Raw genomic sequence first — 17,705 nt, 5'->3', positions numbered from 1 at the left:
TAGTTTTTGAATAGAAAAATTTCATTTTATTCATTGTTGTACATTTAATTTAATTTTTTTTTAATCCATGATATGACTAGCAAATTCAAATTGTCTACGTATTTCATAAATTAAAATGGCTGATGCTATAGCTGAATTTAGACTTTCAGAATTATTCGATAAAGGTATTTTTAAATGATATCCATTATTTGTATGTGCAAATTCATAACAGTTAGAACTTAATCCGAAAGCTTCGTTACCAATGACCAAAACTTTTGATGGATCATTATTGTTTGAAAAATAATTAACTTGATGATAATATAAGCAAGATTTTTCGGTGTTAGATGTATGTTTAACATCAGCTATATATAAATCGAATATTTGTGGTAATATTGATGGTATATCATCCCATTTAATTTTCGAAATAATAGGAATTTTAAAATGAGCACCAGCAGCAGCTTTTATCACTTTTTGATTCCACATGTCTACACAGCCTTCAGTTAAAATTATTTTTTCAATACCAGCTGCAGCACTTGTCCGAATTATGGTGCCCATATTACCTGGATCTCGAACATTATCACAAATCAATATCAATGGCATATTATTGCTTTCCTGATTACTGACTTTTGAATCATCTTGATAAGGTTTTTTAACGATTGCCATAATTCCTGGTGGAGTTTTCAATGTGCTGTAAGTTTTCATTTCTTTATAAGTTACTTTGACCAATTTTGTTGTTTGTTGTTCAATTAAACGTTTCAAATCGATTATATCTTTCAAATCATCTTTACGAGAGAAGAATATATGGGTAATTTTCAAATTATTCTCAATAGCATCATTGATTAGCCTTTTTCCTTCCAGCATTACTGTTTCAGCTTTATCTTTTTTTATTAACGTTTTGATGATTGTTTCACTAAATTGATTATTAGTATGGCTATTCTTCTCAAATATCGGAATATTTACAGATATTTTTTCATTCGTCCAATTTTTGTCCATGTTATCAACTTTTTTCTCAGCAATTGTTTCTTGAAAACCTTCATCAACATGTTTGTGAGAATATTCTTCTGGATTAATATTATTATTATCCATTGCTTGTCTCTTATAATTTTCCGAAGATTTAATTATTCTCACAACGTTTGGTTGGACAACTCGTCGAGAAAAGTGGCGATGATTGGTGATGCATGATTTCAATATGATTTGAGATTGTCTGAACATTTTCGTTTTTTTTTTGCTACAAAAATATAATTTAATCAAAATTTTATTCAAAAATTTTCGTTCAATGAAAATCAAAAAACCTGTCCAGCATGCACAAGACATTGATGTGGATCTATTTAGGTGGAAATAGATGGCAAAAAAATTTAAATTGAATCAATTTTTTTCAAATTCATATGTATATTGTAACAACAATATTTATACACATTATATTTTTGCAAGACTATTATTTAAGAAAATTTAAAAAAAAACTAAGATTTCATGTATTAGAGTAAACACATTTAAATCATTTCCAAAAAACATATAGTGAAAATTTTTGATTTTTACTTAATAGAAAGAAGCGGCAAATCCAAATGTACGTTTAATACTTTCAAAATAATGTTTCTTCCAACCTTCTTCTGTATTATCCACATTTAATTTCGGTACACCAGTTTGAACAAGTATGATTTTAGTCGAATCACTTTGTTGTTCAATTTGGATTTCGACTTGCGAATAATGTTCAGCTGGCCAGCTTTTTAGTCGCCAAAATTGTCGAATACATTTGTTTGGTTCAAGATGAGTAAATTTTCCAACAATATTACCATCCATCAACGAAAATTGACCACCAACAACTGGTTCACATTTAACCTTGTTTCTAGTGAATGCCTGAAGAAAGACTTCTTCAGTGAAAGTTTTGTATATTTCTTCCGCTGTACATTTAAAATTTTCAATTAATTTGAGTGATGTAGTCTCGATTCGATCCGTTTGACTATTGTCCGATTTTTTTGATATGACTGTTTTCGATACAGATTGTTTAGAAGAATGGAGTTCTGATTTGGCTTTTTCTTTAAGTTGGGCTTCGGTTTGGAATGAATTGATGCTACCACTTTCCGTCAATTTAGTTGGTTTTATCATATCCTTGGCAAATTCATCTCGCAAAGCTATAATGTATTGTTTCATTCTATCTTGAATGATATGGAGACCTTTGGTGCGAACTAATTCTTTAAGAACTTCAGCCTGGGCACTATTCGTATCATCGATTGATACATCAATAGTAATGTCATTGGAACTATTTTCTTCGCTTAGATTAGGAATTTCCAATTTTCCATTATATTCAGTAGCATCGCCATTTAGCACTCCAATCCATGTGCATTTGATAATCCATTCATAGAAGAAGATCAATTTACCTTTGCGATTATTAGCAACAGCTTCACCATCGATTGAACTGACCTCTTTGATTATACAATGGCCCAAGCCATTTTCTTCAATTATAAGACCTTCCAGTAATATTTTTAATTTATCTTTTGACCAATGTGATGCATTTTTTTCAGTCCTATAATGAATTATTGAAAAATTCAATAAATTTGAAAAAACTTTACAACAATTAAGTTTACCAATGCCAATTATTAACGTTGGTTGCATCAGGTCTTTCCTCGACAATCCAACGTGGATCACCTTCTCCCCATTTAGCCATTTTTATGGTATAAAGATGAATAAATTATCGAAATTTATTAAACAAAAATATACGAATTAAAAGTACTCATTCAAACAATATTATAAAATATATAAATGCAAAAGACAATGAATGGCTTCCAGAAAAATCTAGTCTTCTGTCTCTTTTATTGGTGCATGCGAGCATGTTTTCCCGAAAGTTTATGGGATACTTCCATAACAATATTACTTCGAGTTTCGGAATTATTTCTGACCTTAGCTGAACTTTTTTTGTCAAAGTTCTTGGGAAAGAATTCATTTTCGCTTCTGATTTACATATATCTTAAATACTTTATGTGAAAATTGATTTTACAATTTGTTTTTAATCATGTTATGATAGTAATAATTGTCTTTAATGAAGATTATGAGCATCCTATATATAGTCAATTCATTGTTGATATTTTTGTTGGTATGTAGAATTAGAATAATAATTGTAATTATTATTATTATTATATTTGAATGCTTAAGCATCTTAATAAAAAAAAATTTCCAACTTTTTCTCTATTCTCTATCGCTTAACAATTGAAGTTGCAAGTATATTAATATATCAGTAATCAAAAAATTGTTGATGTAACTCGACGACGAGTTTTTATATTCATCAAATGTGTTTTCACTGATCACTATCTAATCGATTATCAAAGAGACAATTAACCAAAGAATTTATTGACACAAAGAAGAAACTAATTGGTGATAAATAATAACTACGAAATTTAAAAAAATTAAAAATGAAGCCTGATTTTGTACGAATCGATCTTGGTAACAGTATTTGGGAGGTGCCAAATCGTTATGAAAATCTACATATTCTCGGTTCAGGTGCTTATGGTTTAGTATGCTCCGCATATGACAAAATCGGAAACCAAAATGTGGCAATCAAAAAAATTTCCAATCCATTTCAGACAGCCATACATGCTAAACGAACTTATCGTGAATTAAAACTTTTGAAACACATGGATCATGAAAATGTCATTGGCTTATTGGATGTTTTCACTTCTGGAAATGCTTTGGATAACTTTCGAGAAGTTTATCTTGTTAATCAATTGATGAGTTCGGATTTGAATCGGATAATTAAGGCTCAAAAACTAAATGATGATCATATAAAATTATTAGTGTATCAAATTTTACGTGGTCTAAAATATATCCATTCCGCTGGAGTTATTCATCGGGTAAGAAAAAATGTTCTCTTTTTTCGATTTCTTATACTTTTAGTTTGAATGCCTTCAGGATTTGAAACCAAGTAATATAGTGGTGAATGAAAATTGTGATCTCAAAATCGTAGATTTTGGACTGGCTCGACAATCTGAAACTGAAATGACTGGATACGTGGCTACACGTTGGTATCGAGCTCCTGAAGTAATGCTTAATTGGATGCATTATAATTCCACAAGTAATAATAATAACATTGATTATTTTATTCAATGAGTTTACCAAAAATTTTTTTAAATAGTGGATATTTGGTCGGTTGGATGCATTATGGCCGAAATGATCACCGGCAGACCATTATTCCCCGGCAGCGATCGTAATTTTATATATATATTAATTTTATTTCTTTTAAACTCAAATTTCAATTCATCAATCTATTGTAGACATTGACCAATTGTTGAAAATCATGAAATTATGTGGTACACCAGATGAAGAATTTATGAGAAAAATAACTAGCCAGGAGGCTCGAAATTATATAAATACATTACCTCCAATGAAGAAAAAAATTTTCAAAGATGAATTTCCAGCTGCTGATTCTCTAGGTAAGCTAGCTTTCTCTCATTTTACCCGTTGATTAATTAATTTATTGTGAATATAAATCAGCAATCAATTTATTGGAAAAAATGCTTGAACTAGATTTCGACAAAAGGTAAGAATAAATGCATCCTAATTATATATAAAATGAATGAAAATCACGTTCGATATCAGGCTTACAGCTGAACAAGCTTTGGGTCATTCATATTTGGCTGATTATTCTGATCCAAGTGACGAACCTGCTTCAGGTATGATGAATTGTTTTATTAATACTTACTTAATTGTTCTCACTTGTGGAATTATTGTTGAATTGTTGCTTACGTTCATTTCATTAACAGATCCATTTGATGATTCGTTTGAAGAGCAAAATTTATCCGTAATGGAATGGAAAAGTATATTTATCATATAAATCATGATATTTCTAAGCTAATGTTTTTGTTGTTGTTGTTGTTATTGACAGAATTGATATACAATGAAATATTGGCTTTTGAACCAAAATCAATTAATCAATAACTGGTGGCCACAAATTCACCATGAGTGATCTTCGAGTGCATTCATTTTGTTCATAAGGTCAAATATCGAGAACGATTCTTTTTCGTAATGAACCTTTCATTATTTATTTGTTTGTGTTTCAATTATTATGACTGATATATTTTGTAATTTAAGTTTTTAATTATTATATATTATGATTATGATAACATAGCATTTATTCTAATGTATCATACATTCATGCAATCACAATTTATTTTATTATTGATGATGATGACATCCAAAGATAAATTTGAATTTCAACTTTGAACTCAATCTATATCAACTTGATAGTTTTTTTTTTGTAAGAAAAGCTAATAAATATCCAAAGTTTGCTTTCAAATGGCATTAATGCAATAACCCTAGATAACATTTGGTAGATAATTGTTAATGTGAATGTGAATTTAGAATGCATTCATTTTTTTTTTTTTTTTTTGGTAAACTTTATCGCGGTTCAAGTTTCCAATATGGCCGACAAACTTTTGTCAACTATATTAGTTGGTTCTGACATTGATGCGAACATTATCGTCAAAAGTATAGTTGAAACTCAACATTTTTCGTTTAAAATAAAATAGGCGTTGTCTTGTCTTTGGATGATACCATTGAAACGTATATCTGTTTTCTAGCGGTCTTTACTGTCTTGTGTCTTTATAAATCATCAAAGCTTTGGTGCTAACGTCTCTGTCATTGATACATTACTTTGTCTAATCGAAAACATTTGTTGGTTATTTTTAGAGTTCACATTGGCCATTTGTTGATTGATACCAAATGTGGTGGGCTAACAAACATTGAATTGAATTACAACGAATTAAACCCAATGTTGATTTCTATATGCTTTTATTTTTAATACAGTGAAAATTAATTTAAAAAAAATTTCAATCCTTTAAAACATCTTCTGGTTCTCTTTGTTGAATCAAGAACCAAAGAGGATGAATTTCTTTATTTTGTTATCGATTTTATTATTTCAAAATTATGGCCATGTTAAACCACAAGTATTAAATCCGCCATATTTTAATATCGCAGAAGGCCGAAATGTGAGCATATTTTTCAATTTATTTTAATTTCAATTCTATAAATGGTTTGTTTTATAGATAACTGCTACTGCTACTTGTGGTGAAAATGTTCCGGAACCGGAACTATACTGTAAGATTGTAGGATCGAATCGACTTGAAGAATCAGAAAATTTCAACCTGATTGAAGGTCAGGCATGTGATTATTGCGATCCAGATGATCCAAGACGGGCACATCCACCTCAGTTTGCTATTGATGGTACCGAAAGATGGTGGCAAAGTCCTCCACTTTCTCGCGGAGCTCAATATAGCAAAGTTAATCTTACACTCGATCTAGGACAAGTAATTGCATTACTACGATGAAACTTTTTTTTTTTGTTAATAAATCTGAATTTTTTCAGGAATTCAATGTTGCATATGTTTTTATCAAAATGGGAAACTCGCCACGACCTGGAGTCTGGATTCTGGAAAGATCAAGAGATTATGGTCAGACCTATACGCCTTGGCAATATTTCGCTGATACACCACAAGATTGTAGCTATTTTTTTGGCAAGCATACTTTACAGCCAATCACTAGAGATGATTCGTTGATTTGTGAGACTAAATTTTCAAAGTTGGTGCCTCTCGAAAACGGAGAAGTATGGATGTCAATCCCTTGTCAGCCAAATTTGATGACAATTTTTTTTTATCACATAGATTGCTATTTCACTTATCAATGGACGACCAAGTGCTGATAACTTCTCAATGTCTACGATCTTACAAGAATGGACTACAGCTACAAATATTCGATTGAGATTTTTGAGACCAAAGACTACTTTGGGTCATTTACTTTCGGTGGCTCGTGAAGAACCGACTGTAACTAGGCGTGTATGTTATATCAATAATGTAATATTAATTAATCATTCTTGATTCGTTTTTAAGTATTTTTACAGCATCAAAGATATCAATATCGGCGGACAATGTGTTTGCAATGGACATGCTTCTCAATGTGACCAAAGTTCACCACAAGATCCGCTGAAATTATCATGTGCTTGTCAACATCATACATGTGGGATACAGTGTGATCAATGTTGTAATGGGTACCAACAATACCGATGGAAAAGAGCCACCATTGATGATCCTTTTGTCTGTGAAAAATGCAACTGTCATGGTCATTCTAATGAGTGTTATTTCGATGAAGAAGTAGCTGCCAAAAATCAAAGCAAAAACATTTATGGCAAATATGAAGGCGGTGGTGTTTGTACGAATTGTCAACATAATACTACAGGAATCAATTGTGACAAATGTCGTGATGGATTCTATCGACCAAAAGACAAATCATTGGATGCTATTGATGTATGTCAACCGTGCCAATGCGATATGAATTTTTCCACTGGTAATTGTTTCGATGAAACTGGTGTGTGTGAGTGTAAAAAAAATTTCCAACCACCTGATTGCGATCGTTGCAGGTAGATTTTTTTTATAAATATTGATCTGGTCTAAAAACATTCATTCTTTTCTAAAAGCATTGGATATTTCGGTTATCCTACCTGTCAGGAATGCCATTGTTTCCCTAATGGAACGCTTGGAAATTTGTGTGAATTACGTGATGAAGATGAAACTTGTCCTTGTAAAGAAGGTATGTGATTATATACAATTGTTTTCAAGTTTGACAAGGTATTTTATTTTTCGACTAAGGTTATGGAGGAAAATATTGCAAACAATGTAAACCTGGATATTATGGATTTCCAGATTGTAAGCCTTGTGGCTGTAATCTTAGCAATTCGATCGATAATTTTTGTGATGCTGAGACTGGTCAATGCAAATGTCAATCAAATTTTGGAGGACTAAAGTGTCAGAAGTGTAACAAAGGCTTTTACAACTATCCCCGATGTGAAGCTTGTTTATGTATGCCAGAAGGTTCCACCGAAGAAAAATGCAACCCTATTACTGGTGAATGTCACTGCCGCGAAGGTTATGAGAAAGGTTACTGTGGCAAATGTTCCGAGGGATATTATGGATTTCCGGATTGTATCAAATGCGATTGTAATATGGAAGGCTCAACATCCGCTTCTTGTGACAATAATGGAAAGTGTAGATGTAAAAAGAATTTTGGTGGAACTAAATGCAATGATTGTGCCGTTGGTCATTTTAATTTTCCAAACTGTGAGCAGTGCCGATGCCATTGGCGTGGTTCAACTGGACTATCTTGCGACCACTCCGGAAATTGCTTATGCCAAGAAAGATTTGAAGGTCAAAAATGTGACCAATGCAAGGAAGGTTATTATAACTTTCCTTATTGTGAAGGTAAGTGAATAAAAAAAGCATAGAATTATTCAAAAATATAACTTATTTATTTTTATTATTATTACCAGAATGTAATTGTAACCCAGCTGGTCTAGTAGCCGAATTCGGTGGATGTGATAAGGTCGAGATAGGAAAACTTTGTGAATGCAAAGAACGGGTCAAAGGTCGAATATGTAACCAATGTAAAGACTTATATTGGAATCTTCAAATGAATAATCCGTATGGCTGTGAAGATTGTCGTTGCAATCAAAACGGAACTATCAGTCGAATCGGTATTTGCGATACAGTTACTGGTGTTTGTATGTGTAAGACAAATGTACAAGGTCGAACTTGTGACATGTGTAAACCAAATACCTATCAGTTGAATTCAGCTCGTCTTTTTGGCTGTGTCGATTGTGAATGTGATGTTGGTGGTGCAGTCAGCTCGGATTGTGATAAATTCACTGGTCTATGTCGTTGTAAATCCAGAATCAAAGGGAAAACTTGTTCTGAAACATTGGATGCAAACTATTTTCCCACTTTTTATCAATTTCAATATGAAACTGAAGATTGGTACAATCCAACGGGCTCACCTGCGAGATTCGGCTACGATGAAGACATATTTCCTAACCATTCATGGAGAGGATATGCAATTTTCAGCCCTTTACAGAAAGAGATATCCACCAACATCACTATCACCAGAACAAGCATTTATAAGATCATTATAAATTATGTTAATAAAAATAGCGACACAGTTAATGGCATTCTTAGATTCTTGCCAAACGAATGGATGAATGAAGAAGAACAGACTGTTTCGATAGCGATGGAACCAACTAATCAGCCTAAATTACTTTATGTCACTGGTCGTCAAATGAATGGAATGATTTCATTAGGCGTAGGACCTTGGCAAGTATTTCTTCAAGCTGATAAATTCGATCTCTACATTGATTATATCGTTTTAATTCCACAAGCCTATTATGATCCAAGCTTGTTTCAAGAAAAAAGAACTGGTCCATGTCTTTATTATCCGTTGAATAATCTCACCTGTATATTGCATTCATATCCCAACTATCCAGTGAATAGCAAACATTTACCAGTAACTGAAGCTTTTGTTGTAAAAGAATCGGGCCAGCAAAAGCCATCAATGTTTGACTCGACCGAATATTTGTCAAAATTGAAAACTAAAGATCAATTCGCACAAATGGATGAAAACAATTCAAATTTAGAATTCGAATTTATTGCCGAACAAAATGGAACAAACTTAATCATTCTTAACTATCATACACCGGACAACCTTAATCAATCGATTCACATTTTAATCGAATTAACCAATATCAACCGTAATCAGACATTTGAAAGCAAGAATATTCTATCAGCATGTCCATATTTATTTGTTTGTCGACAAGCAATAACAACTTATGAAGGCAGAATATTTTCTTTCGATGCAGTTGCAGATGATCCGTTCCGATTGCGTATTCAACTTTTGGCAAAATATTCAGCAAATATCTATGGTGATAAAAAACGAAGACAGTTACAAGTTTTACCAACCAAATTGAGCGAATCTTTAAATGTCAACACTATTACCATCATACCATTTGATAATCGATGGTCTTATAATTACATTGAACCTAGTTTCGTTTGTAATTACAAAAATTATGGATGTACTACTTCCAATTTTCCTTTAATATCAGAAGGAATCAAAATCGAAGCTGAAACTGAAATATTTGGACAAAAACCAGCACAAATTGTGGAACATCCAAACTATAATCAAGTCAATCCAGGAAGTGATACACGACCATTATTGGTCCATCTGAATGATTCCATGCAATCGATAGATATAAGAGGCTCTGTTCCAAAACCAGGCCCCTATTATTTTATACTCAACTATTATCAACCTAATAATCCGAAATTTAATATTGATGCTTTGATTCAAAATGGACACCTATATAGTGGAGTAGCAAGCTTGGAGCATTGTCCAAATAATGTCGGCTGTCGTGTAGCATTGAAACAAAAAGACGCTGAATGGAATTCCACTGCATTTACCATACAGAAGAATTTCCAAATCACATTGAAAATTCCGACGAATGAAAATTCACCTAACGTTTCTGATACTTATCTAGATTATATTATGGTTATTCCTGCAGAAAATTTTCAAGAACAATCACTAATCTCTGAACCATCGGATGGACATAAAAACATTATGGCTGAATGTATAAAGAATAACTACTACATTGATCCTAATAATACAAGTGAATTTTGTCGATCTTTGGTTTTTTCCACAACTGTCGATTTTAATGGAGGTGCATTACCGTGTGATTGTAACATTGATGGCTCTTTTGATCATAAGTGTGAAAACTTCGGGGGCCAGTGCAAATGCAAGAAAAACGTAATTGGTCGTGATTGTACGCTATGCAAAACTGGTTATTATGGTTTTCCCAACTGCAAGAAATGTGATTGTCCATCAACAGGTTAGATTGATTTTTTTGTTTCGCATATTCTAAAATGTTTGTTTTTCTGTTTCTTTTGCAGCTATTTGTCATTGGAAAACAGGGGATTGTATCTGTCCTAAAGGTGTCACCGGTAAAGATTGCGACAAATGTTTGCCACTAACATTCGGCTTCGACAGAATAATTGGATGCGTAGACTGTGCTTGTAATCCAAGAGGTGTTCAAAATCGTGATCTTCGATGTAATGTGGAAACAGGAATTTGCTCTTGCAGACCAAACGTTATTGGTAGATCCTGTGACAAATGTCGACCGGGATTTTTTGGTTTTCCCAACTGTCAACTATGCCGATGTGACATCCGCGGTACAACGCCGGAAATTTGTGACCAGAATTCTGCCCGATGTTATTGTAAAAAAAATGTTGATGGAGCGTATTGTGATCGCTGCAAAACTGATTCATATCACTTGGAAGAAAGCAATCCAAATGGTTGCACAAAATGTTTTTGCTTTGGCAACACTGATCGATGTACTGGATCTTCAATGGTCTTTGTTCCCATTCAATTAATATCAGCGGAAAAGATTGATTTGCTCAATGTAACAAGGGATGAAAATATTTTGGAAATAAATCAAATGAAAATCAATGAAGATTATGAAATGGATTACGAATCGGAAAAATTTCATATTCGAACTAGTTTTTCCAGAGAAAAACTTGAAAACAAATTGGATTCATCCTCATCATCAATGTATTTATCATTGCCAGATGAATATTTAGGCAACAAGATAACTTCGTATGGAGGAGAATTTTCTTACAACATCATCAACAAAGTTAACAATAATAGAGAATATGAACCAGCATCACATATGCCAGACATTATTTTTATCGGCAAAAATTATACTTTGATTTATGAAAACATCGAATCACCGGTTATTAACGAGAAATTCAACGTCACTATTCGATTGCTTGAAAAAGAATTTAAAAAATTGGATGACTCCCAAGTCACACGTGAACAATTGATGATGACGCTTGTTGATTTGCAAGCCATCTATGTTCGAGTCAAATATTTCGATTCAACACAAGATACAATCGTCATAGAATTTCAATTTCGAATGGAGACCGCTGTAACTGGTGGAAGAATAATCGTCGATCCTTTATTGAAACGAAAAGCTACAAGCATCGAACAATGTCTTTGTCCACGAAATTATCGTGGAACATCTTGTGAAGAATGTGCAGAAGGATTTTATCGAATTCAACATGGACCATATCTGGGTGCTTGTGTTCCTTGCAGATGTAATGGTCATTCGAATACATGTGATCCAATAACTGGACAATGTTTTAATTGCAAGTATAATACCGTGGGTGATTTTTGTGAACGATGCCATGATGGCTACTATGGGGATGCAACCCAAGGAACACCAAACGATTGTATGATTTGTGCCTGTCCATTACCGATTGAATCAAATAATTTTGCCACTAGTTGTGAAGTATCCAGTTCTGGTTCAGTGTTGAGTTGCACTTGTAAAGACGGTTACAATGGAACAAGATGTGAGATATGTGGTGCTGGACATTGGGGTCAGCCTCATATTGTTGGTCAAGGCTGCCAAAAATGTGAATGCAGTGGAAATATCGATCCTACAGATGACGAAAGTTGTGATCCGTTCACTGGAAAATGCCGAAAGTGTTTATTCAATTCAGCGGGAGACCATTGTGAACGCTGTGCCGATTATTATTATGGAGATTCGATTGTACAGAAAAATTGTACAGAATGTTCCTGTAATAAATGTGGATCAGAATACTGTGACAATAAAACGGCAACATGCAAGTGTAAATCGAATATAATTGGCAAGGATTGCAACCGATGTGCTTCCGGTTTTTACGGATTCTCAACATGCCAAGGTTGTCAACCGTGTAACTGTGGAGAAGCATCCCATGACATAAATTGCGATGATTCTGGACAATGTTTATGTAAAACTGGTACTGCTGGGAAAACCTGTCGGACTTGCGCTTCCGGTTATTGGGGTTACAGCAAATATGGATGTACATCTTGTGGCTGTAATGAAAAATATTCACGTGTAAAACAATGTAATCAATTCACTGGACAGTGTCAGTGTTTGCCCGGAGTGGTGGGCGTTAAATGTGAAAGCTGTCCTGATCGTTGGGTTCTTGTACCGGAAACTGGATGTCAAGAATGTGGCGATTGTACACACACATTATTGGATGATGCTGATCAGATTGGCAAAGACATAGAGTTTATTGAATCACAGACCCAAAATACATCCAGTTCCGTATTGGCATATCGTAAATTGAATAGTGTTAAAGAGCAAATAAACTTGTTTAAAGATCGTATTAACAAAACATTTGCCGAAACCGATGAACGAATTAACAATATTCATAACTTTACCAAAGTTAAAAAAGATTCTGAAGATTTATTGAATAAAATTGAAAAAATGGACATTAAAGCTGATGGTTTGGAAAAAAATTCAATCGACGTATTGAACAAAGTGAACAAAGCCTACAATGAATCTATCGGAGCTGGAAATAAAGCAAAATTAGTTCTTCAATCGGCTGTCGAGGTTGTTGATTCTATACAGCATTTGGAAAACAACATAGCAGAACATCCTGGCAATCAAAATTCCGAAGTTATTCTTGCAGAAAGTGAACAAATTTTATTGGAATTGCAAAAACCTTTTGTTGATGAATATATGTCACGCTATGATAAAGATACCAATGTGTTCAATGATACTTTGAAAGCCGCAAATGATTTCTACACATTGTGGCTAGGTATGAAAGATGACATTGAAACAGCATCAACGCGTCGAAATAACATAAGTGGTTTGATAAATGAGTTGAAAAACTTTACCTATTCAACACGCAGTAATACGATTGATGCAGAAAAAATAATTCAGAATGGATTACGAGAAGCTATAGACAATGGAATCGAAACAATCAAGTCACAAATGAATCAGGCTGAATCGACCATGCAAAATGCAAGCAGCCACATTGATCAAACTAAAGAAAATGTAGTTGCATTAGAAAATATGAAAATCGACATTGAACAACAAGAAAATCGGTTAACAGATAGTGAAAAAAAGCTTCAACAAAAACGTGATGAAATCAACGATTCATTAATGGAACTAGATAAAGATGTATCGGATGCAGAAAAACATGCAGAAGAACAAATACTACAAAGCGGCTATCTAAATCAATTGATTTCATCGACAAAAAATCAGGCAACAGATCCGTTGAAAGCAGCCAATGCATACGATAATATAAGCACCACTGTCCAAGAAAGTGAATTTATGTTGAATGAATTGAAAGAAACAATCAACACGGAAAATACCATCAAAGACGACTTGGAACATCTGAAAGAGATAAATCAAGAACCTACAGCTACGAAAATTGACAGACATTTGAATGATTTGGCTGATCAACTTCGTGAACGTGAATCTACCATCAATCATGCTGATTTGCTTTCCATGGACAATGGCAAACAATTTGAGAATGTCAATCAGAGTCTATATAATTTGGAATCAGTACCGATTGGCATCGACCAAATAGAAACAGCTACAAATATTGTACAAGATACACAACGCAAAGTCAATAGCTTAATCGATTCGATAGATAATCTAAAAGATGGCTCTAAAGATATCAAGGACTATTCGGAATTTGTCAGCGATGTCAAAGAGAGCAAAGACTATGTCGACAGATTTCAAAGGGATGTCGAACGAATGAAAAATATTTCCACATCTGATGAAATCAATGAATTGAATAAAGAATTTTCGAAAATGCAATCGACAATTTCGAACAAAATTGCAGATTTGAAGAAACGAATTCAGCTAGCTCGTCACCAAGCAAACAATATGCGCGTCGGAGTCCGATTTGGTGAAAATTCTGTACTAGAACTAAATAATCCACCAAATCTGGTAGAATCTTCAACTTACAACAAGTTTTCAATGAGATTCAAAGGTGAATATCCTGAAGGAATGTTAGTCTACATTGGCAATCCAATTGATGAAACAAATGAATTGGTAAAACGAGATGTAGAATTGGATGAAATGACCAAAACAAAACGGAAATCGATCAACTATGATTACATGTGTTTGGAATTGCGAAGAGGAAGAGTGGTGCTTGTCTGGGACCTTGGTGCAGGTAATCCAACCACTATTGAAGATACACAAAACACATACGATCAAAAATGGCATCAAATCATAGTCGAACGTTTTGGTCGTTTGATACGATTGAAGGTATTGACCGATAAAGTGGAAACTGTATCGCAACAGATAGCACCAGGATCGGCTAGTGTTTTCAATTTGGACCGAGATCAATCCAGAATATTTATTGGCGGTGCACCTCCAAACGTTCAGCTCAGTCCGACCATCAAAAATCGTCACTTTTATGGTGTTATCTCCAACGTTTTTCTTGACAATGAACCATTGGGCTTGTGGAATGCTAAAGAATCGTACAACATTCAAGGAGATGAACAGGCTAATGAATCATTCACTGAAAATAATATACGTTTTAATGGAAATAGCTATATAATTTTGGCCCGAAACGATCTGAACTTTAAGGACACCGTGTTTGTCAGTTTCCAATTCAAAACATTCAACAAAAACGGCTTACTGTTTTTGATTGGAAGTCCTTTATCGGCAAAAAAGTCATATTTTTCGATCGAATTAAATGATGGCAAAGTAGTGGTCAAGTATGATTTGGGAAGCACATTCACGAAAGTTCCCTCCGAACAAACATACAATGATGGACAATGGCATTTCATCAAGGTTAACCGGGAAGGCAAAGAATGTTTAGTTACGGTGGACAACCGTGATGAACAATCTGGATTTGCTATGGGATTAAGCACCGACTTGACAACGGATGATAATATCTATGTTGGTGGATTCCGAGGAATGAATCCTTATTATGAAGTCACCAAAGAAGGATTTGATGGTTGCATTAAAGATCTGCAAATCGATTCAACTCAACAAAATCTCATCAAGCATAAAGAATCGTTTGGCGTGACTATCGGTTGTTCAACGTTCGTACGGGTGGTCTCCTTTAGCATTGAAATGGTCTCTACTCGGGCATATGTAGAGTTTCAAAATCAAACAATCGATCCAATGAAAAACGATGCTGACAGAAACGATATGATACAAATCACTTTCAAATTCCGTACTTTGGTCAAGTCGGGCCTGCTTTTGCATTTGACTAACGCACAATGGGATAAGTTTGTCATTGTATATTTATCGGAAGGAATGCTCATTTTACGAACAAGTAATAATCAATTGTTACGTACCGATTCTCAATACTATAATGACAATAAATGGCACTTTATTACGATCAATTTTAATCAAAGAACGTTAGACATGGATGTAGATGATATTAATTCATTCAGTATCGATATCAATGATCCAATGGATTTTTCTCGATTGGATACCGTATTCGTAGGTGGCATGCAAAGTGATCGTTATGATTATTTGTTTTCACAATTTACTGGCTGCATAGGTGACATATCTATCAATTATAAATTTTTAAATTTTGCCGATTCCAACAATTTAAAAAATGCCGTTTTCAAAAAGTGTCCATTATCCATCAATGAAGATGAAATTCTTGTCAGGAATTTCAAAGATACAATAATGCCAGAAACATACACAAAACCACCTAGTCAACTGAATCTACCAAGAATAGAAAACTGTGTATTGCCTCCAATACCACAAGCAGAACAAGATTCTTCTGATCCTGAAGAAAAAAGATTCGGCAGTACCCTTTCGAGTCGTTATGAATTTCCAATAACGAATGATGTAGCAAAAGGTTTGGAAGGTGAAAGTGGCTTTCAGCTTAAATTCAAAACCACTCAAACGGATGGTATTCTATTCTACATAACATCACAAAACAACATTGACTTTGTGGGCCTTTATTTTCTCAATAATAAACTGCATTATAGTTTTGATTGTGGCTCTGGTCGTGCTGTTGCCGTCTTACCATCCAATTATAATGATGATCAATGGCATACGGCAACATTCAGTCGTAAAGGCAGAATTGGCCTATTGCGAGTTGACGAAGAAACGGTCGAAGTAATATCAACAGCTGGCACTTCAGCATTAAATGTTAAATCGCCAATATTTGTGGGTGGAGTTCCCAAAGAATTACGTTCACAAATCAAAAGTCATCTGAAAAGTGCTGACAAAAATGATTATAATTATGTAATGTCTTCATTTGCTGGCTGTATTCGAGACATTAAAGTACGAGATATTGAATATAAATTCAAAGATGGCCGCGAATATGATGTTGCTCAATGTTCAATGCAAAATGAGAATGGCCACTTTTTCCATTATGGTGGAGGTTATATAAAATTGTTCGATGAATTTAGGGTTCGAGTTGAATTCACGTTGATCATGCAGATAAAACCCAGAAAACCGTATGGTATTTTGGCTGCCGTTTTTGGCAAAGTCGATTATTTGGTACTCTATTTGGACAAAGGAAAACTTTTCTTTTCAGTCGATAACGGCGCGGTAATTTTTTCAAAAAAAAATATGAATTATTTATTTATTGTTTATTGATATCTTTTATTATTAGATTCCTATCACTGCAAGTGACGATGTTAAAGGCGGTATTTGTGATGGTAGATGGCATACGATTAAGGCATTGAAAATCAAAAATTTGGTCATGTTAACCATTGATGATCAACCAACAGTAATTAGCACTGGACAGCCTGGAATCTCATCCACTGATACCAAGGATCCACTTTACATTGGTGGTTTACCTTCAAAGCTGAAAGAAGAAAAAAGCTCTGAACTCAACAATGTAAAAGATAATTATCTTGGTTGTTTACGAATCGAGAGCATCAATGGAATGCCTCAAACATTGAACAATGCTAAAATTGAAGGCGAAGTAACATTAAATACTTGTCCAATTAATTAATTGAAAAATTTTTTTTTCATGAAATTAGAATAGAATAAAATATCAGATAATTTAAAAAAATCAGAATAATTTTCAATTTGCAAATTTTTACGATTTAATCGTTTAATAGTCGAAATTTTTATTATATGAAATGTATATGACAGAAGATAAGATGCA

General features: G+C 33.7%; 4 protein-coding genes across 4 annotated transcripts; 2 read left to right on the top strand and 2 right to left on the bottom strand.

Annotated features, from left to right (window-relative positions):
- Positions 1 to 3: 3 nt before the first annotated feature.
- On the bottom strand, positions 4 to 1,293 carry LOC124490804 (rRNA methyltransferase 3, mitochondrial). The gene has a single exon (XM_047053364.2). The coding sequence runs from the start codon at positions 1,291 to 1,293 to the stop codon at positions 61 to 63; it is 1,233 nt and encodes a 410-aa protein (XP_046909320.2). The 3' UTR covers positions 4 to 60.
- A 199-nt stretch (positions 1,294 to 1,492) lies between these two features.
- LOC124490816 (activator of 90 kDa heat shock protein ATPase homolog 1) lies at positions 1,493 to 2,797 on the bottom strand. The gene is made up of 2 exons (XM_047053374.2): positions 2,562 to 2,797; positions 1,493 to 2,500 (listed from the first exon to the last, which is right to left on the bottom strand). Exons 1-2 carry the CDS (start codon positions 2,639 to 2,641, stop codon positions 1,516 to 1,518), a joined length of 1,065 nt encoding a protein of 354 aa, XP_046909330.2. The 5' UTR covers positions 2,642 to 2,797; the 3' UTR covers positions 1,493 to 1,515.
- Positions 2,798 to 2,850: 53 nt separating this feature from the next.
- Positions 2,851 to 5,263, top strand: LOC124490825 (mitogen-activated protein kinase 14-like). Its single transcript, XM_075736022.1, has 9 exons — positions 2,851 to 3,067; positions 3,187 to 3,821; positions 3,880 to 4,042; positions 4,103 to 4,174; positions 4,242 to 4,400; positions 4,462 to 4,507; positions 4,567 to 4,640; positions 4,731 to 4,784; positions 4,853 to 5,263. Exons 2-9 carry the CDS (start codon positions 3,384 to 3,386, stop codon positions 4,903 to 4,905), a joined length of 1,059 nt encoding a protein of 352 aa, XP_075592137.1. The 5' UTR covers positions 2,851 to 3,067; positions 3,187 to 3,383; the 3' UTR covers positions 4,906 to 5,263.
- A 390-nt stretch (positions 5,264 to 5,653) lies between these two features.
- LanA (laminin subunit alpha) lies at positions 5,654 to 17,612 on the top strand. Its single transcript, XM_047053071.2, has 10 exons — positions 5,654 to 5,954; positions 6,012 to 6,272; positions 6,332 to 6,568; positions 6,627 to 6,797; positions 6,852 to 7,378; positions 7,436 to 7,548; positions 7,608 to 8,216; positions 8,285 to 10,663; positions 10,725 to 17,140; positions 17,205 to 17,612. Exons 1-10 carry the CDS (start codon positions 5,850 to 5,852, stop codon positions 17,547 to 17,549), a joined length of 11,163 nt encoding a protein of 3,720 aa, XP_046909027.2. The 5' UTR covers positions 5,654 to 5,849; the 3' UTR covers positions 17,550 to 17,612.
- Positions 17,613 to 17,705: the final 93 nt, after the last annotated feature.

The sequence above is a fragment of the Dermatophagoides farinae genome, chromosome 2 (assembly GCF_024713945.1).
Source record: "Dermatophagoides farinae isolate YC_2012a chromosome 2, ASM2471394v1, whole genome shotgun sequence".
In the NCBI taxonomy this organism is placed as follows: Eukaryota; Metazoa; Arthropoda; class Arachnida; order Sarcoptiformes; family Pyroglyphidae; genus Dermatophagoides; species Dermatophagoides farinae.
Note: the sequence above shows the minus strand (reverse complement) of the source record. Positions and strands in the feature narration are given on the sequence as shown.